At 40.7% G+C, this 16,380-nt stretch overlaps 1 protein-coding gene and 1 non-coding gene across 16 annotated transcripts in view; one reads left to right on the top strand and one right to left on the bottom strand.

The window, feature by feature from the left end:
• Positions 1–16,380, top strand: part of clasp1a (cytoplasmic linker associated protein 1a) — a 98,094-nt gene that overhangs the window by 20,212 nt on the left and 61,502 nt on the right. For all 15 annotated transcript variants that reach the window (XM_085249842.1, XM_085249843.1, XM_085249844.1 and 12 more), the window contains exons 3-8: positions 9,352–9,430; positions 10,523–10,626; positions 11,269–11,360; positions 11,498–11,573; positions 11,929–12,026; positions 13,122–13,192. In XM_085249842.1, coding sequence (XP_085105968.1) covers positions 9,352–9,430; positions 10,523–10,626; positions 11,269–11,360; positions 11,498–11,573; positions 11,929–12,026; positions 13,122–13,192 — 520 coding nt within the window. The remainder of the gene's footprint in view (positions 1–9,351; positions 9,431–10,522; positions 10,627–11,268; positions 11,361–11,497; positions 11,574–11,928; positions 12,027–13,121; positions 13,193–16,380) is intronic.
• On the bottom strand, positions 8,938–9,067 carry LOC146557062 (U4atac minor spliceosomal RNA). Its single transcript, XR_014889092.1, has one exon. It is a non-coding gene; the product is annotated as a U4atac minor spliceosomal RNA (small nuclear RNA).

Below are 16,380 nucleotides of genomic sequence, written 5' to 3' on the forward strand. Positions count from 1 at the left end.
GCAGTTTCATATTAAAGCATTTCTTTTATTTTCTGTCATATATATCTGCTGTTTCCTAACTCATATGTCATAGGGGTCATAGAGAGGGGATCACCCTTTTTGTGGTCATCTCTCATCCACCCACTTGCTACATAGGATAGACTGAGGCCAAGTATCAGATAAAGAAGGATTATTGTGAACTGCGAATTATGCAAAGCTACTCTTGTGGAGTCCAAGAATCGAAATTGATCTCGTCTCTAAACAAGTTGGAGTTAGCAGGAAAAATATCTCCGCCCACACCCAACCAAGTTAGTGTGTCTGTCTGCTCGTATTCCAGCCCTTCAAGGAGGAAATTGAGCTCCTTTTCACACAGCCTTCCATCAAGTGTCGTTAAAACTAGCGCAGTAAATGAGCTAGAAACGTTTTGATGCTGATTAACGCCGTGTGCCAGGACATCAGCTCATTTTCCACCTGATGAGTTTTCTTCTGTTTGGCCTCCAGCTCGCTCCTCTCTTTCTTCTGAGAAACAGCGCCGAGCTGCAGCTCCACTGTTTGTTTATTCCTGATATCACATGCAGCCGATCGGAGAGCCGTGATTGGCTGAGGTGTGTGTCAAACTGGGTTTCTTTTTTGGAGTCTGGTGTGCTTAGGCAAAACTCCGCTCTGTCTCTACTCGTGTTTGACATCTGTTTTGGTATTTGACTATGTGTGTATTAAACACGTTTAAAAGAGTATAGCACAAGTAGATTGTGTGAAATTTTCAAACACTCCATTGTCCAAACACTTTAAAACTAGAAAAACTTGCAATGGAGTAACTTTGTACTAACAGACGGTCCAAGAAGGCTAAGCTCCAGTTTTAGTGAGTGAAATTAAAGGATTTTATTTTTTTATTTTATTTAATTAAGGTTAGCTTATAAATTCTAATTCTAAGAGATAAAATATGTGCCTTATCTGTGTGTGTTTAGTCCCATCCTTCTTTCAATTTACTTCCTGCTGTATTTTGGATGTTGTTTTTATTGCCCTTTTTCCTTCAAAGTTGGTTATTAAAATCTCGAGATCTGTTTTCTATGTATGGATGAATAGAGCCAGTCATTAGTGGAGGAATTATGTTATATTGAACAGTGTTGTGGAGCCTTCAGGGGCTGCAGCATTCAGTAAACATTTATTGTAACAACACCATCAAAATTATTTAACCTAACGTTAGCAGTGAATTTGCAGTCTGTGAAATGTTGGCTTCAAAAACAAGGACACAGGTGCTCAACCTTGCTTTTATAAAGGAATCTATGCAGGACATAACCAGCTGTCAGAGACAGATCTCACAATGTAAGAGACAGCATCGCATGTGAGTTGCATTCTTTGGTGCAAATAAATTAGATGATTCTTATTTGCAAAGCTTCACCAATCTAGCAGAGAGCGTTTGCAGTGCAAATCGAGCAACAATTGTTTGGCGACAGGTTGCCTCCCACCTAGCAACATGTGCAATCAAACCCTCTGGACAACCAGTTTTTCACTAAAACTACTTGCAGTTGTTCACCAAATGCAAGACAATTCAGTGCAATCACTGGTAAACCAATGTTTTTCCTATTTGCAAAGAAGTTGCTGTTTTATTTTTACTTTAATGTGTCTAATCTATAACCTTGAGTTTTGTCTGCGGCTGATTTTTAGCATTTACAAATGATAAAACTTTTCAATTTTCATTTGATTGCTATTATACTTAAATAAGGTTCAGGCATTTTGGCCTTATAACCCCATTAAAGAAATAAAGGACACAGATTTCTGTTCTCAGTGTCTATTACATAAATTTGCTGATCATGATTTAAGGAGATTTAAACAGACGTGATCATTTGTAACAAAAAGCTCTGACACTTCTTTGGAGGCCAAACACTATTACTGCTGTTTCTGTTGTTATTTTTCCCTGTAATTAGTGGCTCCACTCTTTCACGTAAAGCATAAAGCATGTTTGAACTTGAGCGAAGCATGTATTAGTGTCAGTGGCAGTATGTCCGGAGGAGGATGCTCCCATTTCAGTGTTTTCACTGCAGCAATTCGAGTATGAAGCGCCATCTCAGGAGGAAGTGAACCGTGAAAGAGCGTTGTGTCTGTGCGTCTTTAAATGTGCTCTGTATTACAAGTGCTGTTGGCTCTCGGCTGTAATAAGAGTTTACTGCACAGCTCCATCATCCAGTTGCCACCCTGCCCGGAGTCCTGAGCTCTGCTGAGTGCTGCTGAGTCACTGCTGGCTAATCACCGCAAACTCCAAATGGTGGCATAGCATCACAGTTAATCACTCCCACTCTGTTACTGTATCTGGTGCATGTTGGAAATTGTTTAGATGAGTCTGGCCCCGCCTGTATGAGCCTGTGGTTGAACTGGGACACTCCCAGTCTGCATGTGTGGAATAATATGCAGGCGACCTATTGTCCTCATTTCCATCTAAATATTTTTTATTCTTGGAGTCCTCTAGAGCAGCTTTGCATGATTTTTGAACTTTGTATAGTTCAAAATGATTATTCATGTGGGTGGGGCTTTTCCCCAGTGACATCATACAGATCCAAGAGTAGAAAAAAATTCACGGTCCTTTATGACTTCAATGAAAACAGTCTCTAGAATATCCTATTTTATTCAGTGAGACCTGAAACTAGCGACTGAGTCAGGAAGGTGTTTCCTAAGATCAGAAATGTTAGCAGTGAATTTCCAAACTTTTGCAACAAAGAAATTGCCCCCTGTTGGACATTAGGAGGAATGCAGGTTTAAAGCTTAATCTTAATCTGGGGGCAGGGATAGCTTAGTAGGTAGAGTGGTGGCCGGGGTCGGGGATTCAAATCCACTGAACAGCTACCCTGAGGTACCCCTGAGCAAGGTACCGTCCCTACACACTGCTCCCCGGGCGCCCAGTGGCTGCCCACTGCTTCACTAAGTATACATTATTATTATTGTTATTATTATTTTAAGCCTATTCGCTACTTCCATCTTTTATATCACAGACTGTCATTACTAATTAAACCCTCTGTTAAACAGTTAGTAACTATAAACTCTGAAGAGGTCAAATAGCAGCTTTTATTAAAGCTGCATTTTATTTTAGAAAAGACTCTTCTTCTTTTCTGACTCTAACAAACCAAAATCTTCTTCTTTGGTCTTGGTGCGACTGGTGTTTATTTTGCAGTGTCCTAAAGGTAGAGCTGAGGTCTATCAGACGCTAACCACGGGACAGGCAGTGACGCGGGCTGAGGTGCTCATGAGTCCCTTTTGCCACAGGCGAATTACTAAAAGCAGCAGCAGCAACAACTGAGCGCGCTCAAAGAAACACACTGGCAACAGTTGAGACTCTGTGAAAGCCATTAAAAGGTGAAACAGCCATGTTTAAACCCACTTCTGGTGGGTCCACAGTTCATCATGATTTCAGCATTCTTGGATTTTTCCATTCTCTTTGACTTTATGTAAACTTGTGCATTTAAATATGACTTCCTCATATTACAATATTTCCACTTGAGGCTCCAGCAGTGAGTCAGTCCCCACAGACTGACATTTTAAAATGCCCAACTTTACTGCAGAAATAAACATGCTTACAGCTTAATACAAAAACCAGGTTTGGTCTCTGTAGCTGATACCCTCCTTTATAACAACTCATCATCCAGATGGAGGCTTTGATATTGATGCGTATTAATAAAACTATTTTAATGCTGCATAACAATAAAGGTCTCTTGAATCAAACAGAATTTTATTTGTTGTGTTGTTCCTTGATAGCTCGATGCATTATCTGCCTTGTGGAGGGCAGCCGGTTATTAATGGATCAGCTGAACCAGCAAATAGACTATTTGTTAAAATGCACTTAATAACAATTTACAATTGAATTAATTTCAGCATACAGAGCATCAAATCATCTCCTTTCAAACTGTTGGAGAGATTATATTATTATATCATTATGAAATCAGACGGAATTAGAAGAGATGCATATCTGCCAGAGGAGTAAACTTGTGCAATAGCTGTAACGAGAAATATAGACAGAGTAGTTCAAAGTTAATGTAATTTAATTTGTTAATTCTGGTTGATTCAGTCTTCACTCTCATGTCTTGATTTTTATGGGCTTTTTTTTTTTTTTTTTTTGGTTGTATTGTTTTTTTGCAATCCATCAATTTTCTTCCGCTTATGTAGTGCCTGGAGCCTATCCCAGCTACCATAGGATGATAGGTGGGGTACACCCTGGACAGGTGTCCTGTCTGTCATACAGAAAACAGGGTGTTGTTTTTGAAAAACTTTAAATAATGACTGATTTAAATTGAGCACCATCTTCCCTGTGCAGCTTGCCTGTTCCCTGCAAACCTCAACAGAGAGGCTATTTGCATGCCGGGAATCAGAACTTCTCATTCTGCGCTGTGTTTGCATGCAGCACTGTCTGTCGTTGTTCTTCAGCCTGCAGCACAGATACAGCTTTGATAAACAAACTATCAAAAGGACTCGAATGTTAATGCTCATCAGCAGCTTAAAAATGAAGCCATAAATGTCAGCTGCGCTCATCTCTGACCTGCAGCTGCATCCAGAAAACAGACCTGTAAGCTACAGTTAGAGTTTAAGCTGAAAGGTAGACCAAGTAAAGACAAAAGTTCTTGATTTATGGCACTGTGAGAGACATGAGAATGTGGTGATTACAGAGCAGGAGGCTGGGAGGGAGGGACAGGTATGCTGTATATAATTACAAAGCTGGAAAATGATCCGGCTTTCCGTGTGTGAGGGACACGACTCATTTTTGAGGAGTTTGATCGATGTCTGAGTTTTGCTTGTCTTTACAGGTTGCTGCATGTGTGTGTGTGTGTGTGTGTCCGTGTGTAGTGTTTCCACTGGTAATGAGATGGCGAGTTGAGAGAAATTCTTGATTTAATTTAAAGGCTTCTCCACATCAGAGTGGCCAGTTGTGGGTTGCCGGGTTTTTCCAGCCACTCGGATGACGATGAAGAGGCACTCGTGTTCCTCTGAACGAGGCTTGATGCTAGTGGGTTAGTTTGATCACAGCCTGATCCAAGAGTCCTTTCTGAACTTTTTCTTTTACATGATCAGGAAACAAACTGACTGGACTTCTAAAGTTTACTGCCCCTCGCTAGTTTTCTAACCTAAATATGCATCCTGTGTTTTGTTTTACTTTACTTACCACATTTCCACATGATTTATTTACTATAATAATTTTTTTCCGCATTTTTATCATGTACAAAACCACCCAGCCCGCCAGATGTATCAGACAGCACATGGATTGAGTATCCAGACCTTAGTGATCAATAAAATCTTCATACTCACGGGTTGCCCCTGAAATCATGTAAACATTGGGAGATTTGCTGTCTTTGCTTCATGAAGCAGCATCTCAGTGAATGGAAAGCTAAACCAACACGTGCATGTTGACAGAGTAAATATCGAGCGAGGCTGAAGCTGCTTTCAGTGACGGCAGGGTGCATATTTGAGCTGAGGTAAACACGCGTCACGGTCTGACCACTAACTGCCACAAATGCTTCAAGTCTGAACCTTCATTGTGAGCTCAGATTTTGAAAGAAGCCACTCGTCTTGCAGCTGTGTGAACTGAGCTGACATTCAGCTCCAGCTGGGTAGCTTTACTGCTCAGAGACCTTTGCCTGTGCTGAAAATCTTTAGAAACTCAGTTGTTTTTTTTGTTTGTTTTTTTTAAGTGGCCTACAGGGGTGGGCGATATAGATGATGATGATGATCTTCTGAAACTATGTGCCAGCAGCACTATAGCGACACAGTATTATAAAAGTATAAAATAACTGATTAACACTTTAACTGAACAATAACTAAATTAATTGAACCTTGTAATCCTTTCAATGGTTGCACAATATTGTCATAGAATAAAGCTGGAACATATTTTCTACCTGGGATCTTGTATGCTGGATTGAGCTTTTTAACCAGATGTTTAAAGTCCTGCTTTTTCTCCCTGTGACCGAATCATTAATTTCCATCCACCATTTGCTTTGGAGTCATATGGAGTGTCACTAGCGAGTACTCCAGCGACGCGCGGAGGGTTGCTCATCATCATCTCCTCCTTTGTAGCCCGGCTGTACTCAGCTGTGCGTTTTTGTCTCAAGTGGTAAAACACATTTATTGTTTCCACCTCTAGCAGTTGTTATGCACACTAGGGAATGTAAATGGATGTCGCTGCTATGGTAACAATATTACGATATGACACTTTCCTATCACATAAAAATGTATGTGGTTATTATGACAGACCAAGTGTTATGGCACAGCCCTTGTTGCCTTTAACATTATTGAATTTCAGATCAATTCCATTTCAATTTAGTGCAGTTCAGCTTCATTTGTCATTCAATCTCACAACAGTCACTTCAACGTGCTTTATACTATAAGGTAAAAGAGAGAAAACCCCAACAACCTGACAACCAGGTATGACCACACCCTTGGCGACTCTGGGAAAGAAAAACATTCTTTTTACAGGAAGAAAAACCTGTGGTACAATCTCAGGAAGGGAAAATAGTCTGGTGCTACATAGGGTTAGGCATAGAGACAAAAAACATATTTTTGTATCCAGCTGTAAGCATGTTTATTTGTAATGTAAAGTCTGTGAGAACTGCTGGAGCACCTGGTGGACGTTAGAGGAACTGCAGCTTGTAGTGCTTGTGATGACATCATTCTGTTTAGGGTTGCTGTTTTGTTATGTGGAGTATTACTTTGGTTAGGGTTTGAAAGTTATTGGTTATTTATCGCATGGTTTATGTTGCTTATTGTAATTTTTCTGCTGGTCTTTAGTTTTTTCTTTTCTTTTCTTACCTGTTAGTGAGGTGGTTGTTTCTTTCTTTGTGATATTAATAAAGTTTAGCCTGTGCAAATCCCTGTTATCCCGCACTGCTGTGCAATAGTGTGACCTGGACTGTGCGTGAAAAGTAGGCCACAGTTTTGTGCCCTTGATGCATGGACACATTTTTTTAAAACTGCTGCTTTTACATTGTAAATTAGGAAAAATCAGCTCTTTTCTTTTACTGTCAGACTAAATCAATTAAATCCACAAACTCAAAACATATTAAAACTCAACATGAGGGGACGTGCAACGCTGATGCCCTGCGCCAGTTTCAGCTATCTTATTTTACAGTGTCAGCATGTAAAAATTATGCTGTCCCCATGCAGCTGTGCTGCTGTTGCCTTTGGTGGTTTCTTAGAAAACAGTAAACCAAGTGGCCCAGCCTTGTGCTTTAAGGGGGTCGGATTACTTTACGTTACTTTACGTTTCTAGTTTTCTCACTGTGTGACCTTATTTTTCACCCCAACAGAGTTTCTTTTAACTGTGTTTTAAGGTTAGCAAAGGGACACTCAGATGAGAATTTTTCTTACAGTGTGGACATTTGCTGACACACTGTCAGGATTGAAATGCAGCAGATAAGAGGAGGGGAAGAAACTAGAGCCGAGCATGTCGGATTGGAGGATTTGGGAATTTGGAAGGGATGATGTCTGAGAGATTTGGGTCCAGAGCCTTCAGGGTGGGGGTGAAATAGAGATATACATGCGTGTGTGTGTGTGTGTGTGTGTGTGTGTGTGTGTTTTGGGGGCTCTGGATGTGGGTGGCAGCAGAAAGAGAGTTAGCCATCTGTCTGCAAAGAGGCGGAGCCTGTCTGTCCTGGACTGGACCACGTTCTTCTTTGGCGTTCCTTGTGTAATTCAATTTTCCAGAAAAGACTCTTTACCTCCAGCTATGACTCCAAGAAAGAGCTCAAGTGAACCTGTTTTGCGTTCCTGTGCAGGGTTTCTCTCTTCGTGTGGGGCCTGTCGTCAGTCTAATTACCGTCATTCTCTCCAGCTGCAGAACAAAGAGTCTGATCTGAGGATTAGAGCTGCAGATAACCAGGACTTCTGCCTGCAGCAGGGGAGAGGCATCCATTGGAGACACTGAGGAAAATATAAAGGGAAGAGCACTTTGTAGTTCGGTGGTTTTAAGGGTAGGATTCCTGCAGGTCTTTAAAACAGCCCTAAATTAAAGACAATTAAATTAAGGTGTTAAAATTCTCTTATGTTCCCAGTAAATTTGCTGGTAGAAAAATCACAACAGCAGTTGGCTCTAAGCACTTTATTATGTAAGGTAAAGACCCTGCAATAATACAAGAAAACAGACAAAACCCCAACAATCAAATTACCCCTTATGAGCAACCGGTTTGACGACAATGGCAAGGAGAAACTCCCTTTATAAAGGAAGAAACCTCCAGCCAAACCAGGCTCATGGAGGTGTGGAAATCTGCCGTCCAGTTGGGGGTGAATGAGGTTGTTCAGTTAGTGGAGGTCCCCGCCCCCTCTGCAACACTTCTCACTCATGGTTGGGATTATGTTATAAAATGTAACTTACATTTGAATTAAAATAGAGGAAATACAAAAAATTTAATAGAGGCCATTCCGGTAGAAGAGGGAAAGACCATCTCGGAACTGAGGAGTATATACTTCACCATCTTACAGTGACGGGATTGCAGCCATTTCCCAGCTTTCTGTAAATGGTGCGCATAGCCACTGATGAAGGTTCATTACAATTTGCATATTAATGATCAAGAAACTAATTGTTAGTCAGTGGTGCTGGTTATGCAAATGTACTGTTTATACTGTTGAGGAAACCTGCAGTCAGCTGAAACTGTAAAAGTAAACTGGATGAGTGAAGAAACATTTGTCCCAGTGAAACAGTAACATCCAGAGGAACAGAATCAATTCTCCAGGGTTAATGTGTGGATCACAAGCCTTTTCTTCATATTTATAAAATTAAACAGCACTTTTTATGCAGTTTCATTAAAATAATTCATCTGTACTGACATGCTGAGACAAAAAAAGGTTCTCTGTACAGATTAAACTTCATCCTGAGATGATTAATATTGAAGTTTCCCCAGTAGGATCTTTGCTCCCAGCAGATTGCAGCAGCCATTGTTGCTTTGCTGTTTTACTCGTTGTTTTATTATTGTTGCACACAGTAATTGGGTTTCCAAAAAGTGCACCAAACCCTGGACATTCGCCAGGCGATGCGTGTGTTGTTGTTGTTACGGTGTCAGCTGGACTGCTCTCACTAAGCGTTCCTTGAGCAGTTCTCTCACCCCATGACAAGGAAAGTTGCAAGAGGCAGGGCCTGTTACAGGTCAGTGTTGTGAGTGTGTACCCTGAGTCATGGTGCACACAGTTTGTTGTTTTAACCCCACCCCTTTTCACACTCAGGCCTGTGTCGAGTGTTTCTTTGTTGATAAATTCCTCATTCTGATTTCATTTTTTCTATTAAATGTAAAAGAAATATTTACATGTAATTGTATATGTTTAAGATTTCTGTGATGATTTTTGTTTTTGTTTTATTTTTTACATTAAATTGTATTTAATGTGTGCATTTCATTTTGTCTCCACCAGGTGGCGCTGCTCGGCCTGGACCTCTTATCTGCCTTAGTGACAAGGTTACAGGAGCGATTTAGAGCCCAGGTGGGAACAGGTAAGACTCAAATTTCAATCTTTGATGCGAATTTAATGTTTTATTTAATGTTGGATTTTTAAAGTGGTAATCTGATCGAGTTGAAGTGAAGTCAGAGCTTTTCTCTATATTATTTCAAATGCTTGAATTAAAAAAAAAAAAAAAAAAACCCTGACCAGTGAAACTCAGTCTATTCATTTGTCATTATCTTTATAAATTAAAGTTAGTTTGCATTATCTAATTAAAAATTGTTAAGTTTACTTTCAGTTTTTAGTTTTTATGTATTTTAATGTTAATATTGCATACTGATTGATATTGAGGGAAGTTGACTCTCAGTGTCTCTCATTATTTGCCCCAGTCCCCTCAGGATGAATCTTCATCCACATTTAAACACATCGACAAATATCAAACAAAACATATTTTGTATTTTTGTATTTTGTATTTTATTTTTTTCAGGCTCTTTGAAACATGTCGAGTAACACAAAAGTACAAAGTTGCAAAAGCGAGTGAGAATTAAAGAATTTGAAGAAAAGCTATCTGGAGCATGTACAAACTGATATTAATCTTTAATAGGGCTGTCAAAATTGAGAGCAAACAAAACTGCTGTATAATTCCCTCTGCTATCTTAGTTTAATTGGTCACATGACTGCATCACATGACTAAAATGTGTCATCGTTTTTGAAAAGGCTCACTGTCCGCACTGGGACGCGAAAACTGCATTTTCAAATGTATTTGCTTTGGAGGGCGTTTTCAAAACTCTGCGTTTTCCTTGACCAAAAACGCCGTCTCAGTGTGGACAGAAGGCCAAAGCCTCCGCTTTCCAGAAAAAGAAAAAGATGCGTTTTCAAACGAAAACGTATTAGTGTGGACATGACCTAAGTTTCTCAGTGCATCCTCCCCTGAATTTAAATGTGTGAAAAATCAAAAGCTTTTGTTTCAGAGTTTCAAACTACTGTTCTCACCTCTTCTCACCAAGTTTCTGTTGAGTGCTGTTGATCACTTCATCTGCTCTTACTTTGCATGAGAATAACTTGACAAAACGTCCTGTACAACTGAGCCATTTCACCATCGTTAAGTACCAATAAATAACTCATATTTTATTTTCTCACTCAGTTCTGCCCAGCCTTATTGATCGATTGGGAGATGCCAAAGATCAGGTGCGAGAAACAGACCAAACGTTGCTGCTAAAGATCATGGAACAAACCGCCAATCCGCAGGTAACACGCTCACTTTTTCTAAGACAGTTCAGGCGGTCATGCATTAGCTCAAATTCAGATGGATGTCGGCTTTAGTTCTCACTTGTTTACTCTGTGGTGAGCTTGGGGGTCTCACTGGGTGTGAAAGTCTGCTGCCACACCCGTCTGCACCCGCAGACTTCCTGCAGTGGAAGCTGGGGGCTGGCAGGTGGCCGGCAGGATGCCAGTGATTGACCTTGTTAGACAGGTGTTACACCCAGGGTCTCCAGCACAGACAGCATAAAAGAAAGAAGTTACCATGGTGACATCCACCACTGGTTGTCCAAGTCCTGCTCTGAAGCTTCAAATTGATCATCTGGGTGAACTGCATCAATAGAGCCAGCTATAAACCTGAGGACGCAGCACACTCATTGACTAACGACTTATCAATCACATGTCGTTAGCCAATGAACATAACATTGATAATCCTCCCTTTTAACATTTAAACCAGGCACAATTAAGATATACATAAATGGGAAAGTGTTTACTGAGGTCAGGGCAATCTACCCGTAGACTCCTCTATAAACAGATGATTTTTTTGCAGCCACAGCTGTTGGCCCCTTGTAGTCAAAAGCTTGAAAAAGTCCTGTTTCATTGTGTACATGATGTTGTGTATTTTTGCAGTACGTGTGGGACCGAATGCTGGGAGGCTTCAAGCATAAAAACAACCGGACCAGAGAAGGAGTGTGCCTTTGTCTCATCGCCACGCTGAACACGTGAGTTTCCCTCCTTCGCTCGTTCTGCTCGAGCAGGCCGATTGGGCCGTCACGTGACCTCATTTTTAAAAATCTGTGTCCTCCCGTCTCCTCGTTTTTTTCCCGCTGCTCATTACTCTGATCTGTTTGTCTTACAGATATGGAGCCCAAGGCCTGACTCTCAATAAAATTGTTCCTCATATATGTAACCTCCTGGGGGACCCCACTAGTCAGGTAAAGCCTACCATGACATCTCTCTTCTCTTTTTTTTTTTTTTTTTCTTTTTAGAAGATTTTGTGTAATTTATGACCAAAACATTGAAGAGACACCAGGTGAAGTTTAAATTAAGCCAGCCGGCACCACCTTGTACCACCAGGTGGTGCAGTGAGTTAACTAGGGATGTCATATAGAGTACCTGATTAAATGCTGCCATCTGGAGGTGAAAGTTGTAATTTTTTTCACCCCATTGGTTTGTCTGATGAGTTGACTACATCATTTTATTCATGGTGACTCTGCTGTGGAACATCTGAATAGAAACGTCTGTTTGTTTGACTCCTCTCTGATGTTGTTGTGTGATGCTGGTCACCAGGTCCGTGATGGAGCCATGAGCTCCCTGGTGGAGATCTACAGACATGTGGGTGAGAGGGTGAGGCTGGATCTCAGCAAGAAGGGCCTGCCACAGTCACGGTAAGAGAACAGGCCGCTGCCGTTTAACAATTTTTCTCTTTGATAGCCTTCATTGATTAACGGTAGAGCGATGGTTAATGAACAGAGAGCCCTTTATTAGTTCCCTGTTCCAACCACAGCTTGATTTTCACGCGCTGTTTGGTTCAAGTGGGTAAAATGTAAAAGTCATTAAACATTTTATAGCAACCCTACTTTCAAGAGTCTCTTTTTAATTAGAATTATATAAAATTTTATTTAGCCTTTTTCACATATTGAGTTTCTACAGATTTGGCTGATGTACTGCAGGAATTTCCCATTTTTAATGCTAAATAAATTAGATGATTTTTCTTTATATTACCACGGTTTTAAATTGCTATCGAATTATCCATATATAAGGATTATACCTTCCTAAAACATGATTCTGCAGCTCATCGGAGCACCTGTGAACCTGTGATTTAGCATCAGAAATCAGCACAGAGTGTAAAATAAATGGTTGTTTAAACATAAAATATATATTCTGTTATGATTCATTATTTATGAAGTTGGCTGCAGATTTAAAGTTGAGCTGAACTGCAGTAGAGCTGGTGTGCGTGCACTTTTTGGTCTAAATCCACACTGCAGAGGTTACTTTCTGGCTCATGACTGAACACCCCAGATGATTTATTTTTTCCTAAATCGGATTTATGGTCATCGCTCTTGTAATCAGCCATGAACAAGCTCTTTGAAACGGCGCCAGAATTTTGTAGCTCGGGCTCAAAACGTGATTTCACGTTTAATATCAGATACCAGCGAACATTCAGATGCGGCATCTTCTTTGTTCCCTTTGTGTCCTCTTCGTTCCTCCTTCACACTGGGCCATATGTCTCTGCACCCCTCCATCACCCCTCTCGCTCGCTCTCTCTCTGGCCCCGTTGCCTGTTAGTCATCTGTGTGGTGGTTTCGGTCTATTTTGGTCCCTGCAGCAGAAAGCCGAGGGAGGGCTTCTCACCTCGGAGGTGATGGATAGTGCAGTAAACAGGTCTTTAGTTACTTTCTGCTGCCCATCTGCTTTGTTTTATGTGCCATCTGCATAATTATCTTCACATTCTTGTCTTTCTCTCTGTCCCTCTGTTACAGCTTGAATGTAATCTTCAGCAAATTCGATGAAGTCCAAAGATCCGGGAACATGATCTCATCTTCTGGTTCAGGTGAGTGCTCCTCCCTTTGCTTCAGGCTTCTTTCTGCTGGTATGCAGAGCACATTAGAGGCTGGCTGATGTGGAAATTCAAATCACATCTCTGTAGTTTTAGGCTGGATAAATTATATGTACCTCAGTGTCTTCTATCAAAAAGCAACAGGTGGGACGTCTCAAACACATTTATTAAAGATTGTAGTTTTTCCCCGTTGTCTGACTGGCTGACTCCCGCTTGGTCGGTCAGGCTGACCAAACAGCTGGTCTCTGAGGGCCTGTTGTCCTGAAAGTGAATCTGCAAAGGTTCCGATTTCCTGCACCTTTGTTTTTGAGTCAGCTGCAAAATCAGCTGAAACTTGCAGAGCTGGTTTCAGTGAACCTGGTGGCTGCAGAGGTTTTAGCTGAATATTACTGCGCTATATAAATACAGGCCATTTTACTGCTCCTGTTTTTTTGACCAGAGACTGTGACTTCCTCTGAGGTGTTAGGCTTCATCTGTGTTGTAGTTTATACATTTGTTGTTGTAGTTGTTGTTTTTGGTGGGCGTTTTGTATCAGACTGCTTCTCACAAGGACATATGAACTCATGGTTCAGTGAGTGTGTCCTTAGAGCTGCCCTCTTTGTAATCTGTTCAGGGGATGTCTGAGATTTTTAGCTACAAATACATGGGTTAAGGTTTCTCAGTTGCAGCCCTGGAGCATAAACAATTCTCTTTCTGGTGGTTTAAGTCGTTTTTGTTTCGAGGGGATGGGACAGCTTGGTGTGTCTGTCATATGGTGCAGGGTGAAATTTAGGAGTTATTTGACAGCAGAGCTTGAAGACAACATCTTCCTTGTGGCAGATTTTTCTCTCCTGTGTCATCACTCTCTTTTTCTGGCGTGTCAGCTTCTGAGTCTACCCTCCATGTTGAATGTGTACATGAATGTGGAGAAAGGAGGAGGGTGGGGGAGGGTTTCAGGCCCAATGGACAGCCTGGGGCGAGAGTCAGAGATTTCAGTTGTCCCTCTGTGGAACTAAAAAAAGACTAGCAGACTCTGTTAATATATCAGAAACACAAAAAAATAAAACTGCAGTTGGGTGGATGTTAGAAATTCTTCGCATTTGGAGCTGCTGACTCTGTCTAATTGCAGCTAACGCCGCATTTACAGCAAGAACAGCTGATCCGAGGAGAACACGGTGAGACGGGGATCAGTGTTTCAAAACAGTCTCCACCTCCCGTCTCAGCTGCCGCTCTGAGTTTCTTTGAGTGTCATGTGAAGTTTAACTTTCAGTAAGACTTGATCAATCATGATGAGGCACGATTTTCTGTCAGATTTAAGCTGTATTCACCAGCCTGCTGAGTCACAGTCGCAATGTTAAGATGATGACACAGCATTTCAGTCGGCACTGAAGTTCTTTCATCTCTTTCCTGCTATTTTTATCGGTTATTTTTGCACCATATTTTCATCTTCTTTGTTCTGTTTATTCGACTCCTTAAATTGATCTGTATAAAATCCATCAAAGTGGAGAAAAAAAATCCCACCTGACACCCCCCCCCCCCCCCCCCCCCCTTAGTTAATCCTTGTTTTTTACTTATAGCCAGTCCAGAAAAAATGTTCTCATCAGTCAGTTTCTTTGTAATCTCCTTTAATTTCAGACACTGAGGATAAATAATATTGCTCAGCTCCGTAGGACATATGAAGCAACTCCTGAGCGTGAGTCCTAATAATAAATAAAGGTGGACACTTTAGCCAGTGTTCATGTTGCTGTGTGAAAGTTAACTTGGAGGACTGAGAGGAGCATGTACACATGACTCATTTCAGCGCTTATTAGATATTGAGCCTTTATATCCATCACGATCAGCTGCTTGGCTCGACTCGTCTCTTTCACAGCTCAACTGAAATTGACTCTGTGACTTGTTTTAATTGAAATCTGTCAGTCTTAGAGAGAGGGGAATGTCTGGTGTTAATGTGGATGGGCAGTGAGTGCCGTGACAGCAAAATAAGAATAGAATAGAATAGAATAGAATAATCCTTTAATTGTCCCACAAGGGGAAATTTGGTTGTAACAGCAGCTAGAAGACACATATACAACAAACAGGACACAGAACAGAAACATACACAGTTTTTCTTACATATTTACATCAAGGACAATGGTTACTATAATAAGCTCTAAGCATTGAGGAAATGGGTTGTTATACTGCACTGAGTTATTATAGGCCTTTTTATTTTTATTTCGTTTTACATTTTTTTTCTTGTACTTCAGTTGTAATTGTGTTAAACTGTAGTTTGAAGCGCAACTTTGATGTTTCATTGAGTTTATATTGTTTGAAAATGCTCAGTTAATGTTATTATGCAATGAGCACATTTGTCAGGGGCTAAATTTAACAGTCATTTAGAGTTTCAACGAACACATACATGGATGCCTGAGGATGGTAGTGTGACCAAACTGAGAGAGAGTATAGATGTTTCATCTATATATTTAAAAAAAATATACAGTGGAACCCCGACTTACGAAATTAATTAGTTCCCGAGGGTCTTTCTTAAGTCGAAATTTTTAGTAAGTCGAAGCACCCATTGCGCCTTTTGAGTCGTTCAAGTGGAACAACGAAGCGCAAATACGAAAGCCAAGGGGGTTGTCACATGATTCGGAAGGCATTCTGGGCGTTCTGGGCATTCTGGGCTCAGCCAATCAGAGCCAGTGGATTTCGTTACACGGGCATCGTAACACGGGCAGAGATATTGCCGTTAAGTGCCTTCGTAACTTGAATTTTTCGTTAAATGGGGTCTTCGTAAGTCAGGTTTTTTTTTTTTTAAAGTATAGTTTTAAATTTTATTTTGATTAACCTAACAGTTTCATTAAACTTTAAGTTTTGACTTTAGTTGTAGTTCACTTTCATAATAACTCAGGCACTGCAAAGGTTTTTTGTGCTTTTGTACCAAAACTAAGCAAAAAGCTAAGAGCGAACACTGAACTGAAGATGTGCACACATGAAACTGAAATGAGAAAGAATTACAGTAAATGTCTTTAGTTTTATTTCTTTTTTTGTAAGGTTGGTCAAATTTGTTTACACAACTGGCCCGATGAAGCATTGCTGCATCTGATTATTGAGTCTGGTATTTCTACATGACTGTGAGTAAAAAAACCCGCATAAAGCTTTCTGTTGAATTTTGGTTCTATTCTATTCTGCTCTGTCCCCAAATCTTCCCCCTGAAAACCCTTCAC

The sequence above is a fragment of the Mchenga conophoros genome, linkage group LG16 (assembly GCF_057382185.1).
Source record: "Mchenga conophoros isolate Kocher_MC1m ecotype Shallow Benthic linkage group LG16, M_conophoros_male_GT1.1, whole genome shotgun sequence".
In the NCBI taxonomy this organism is placed as follows: domain Eukaryota; kingdom Metazoa; phylum Chordata; class Actinopteri; order Cichliformes; family Cichlidae; genus Mchenga; species Mchenga conophoros.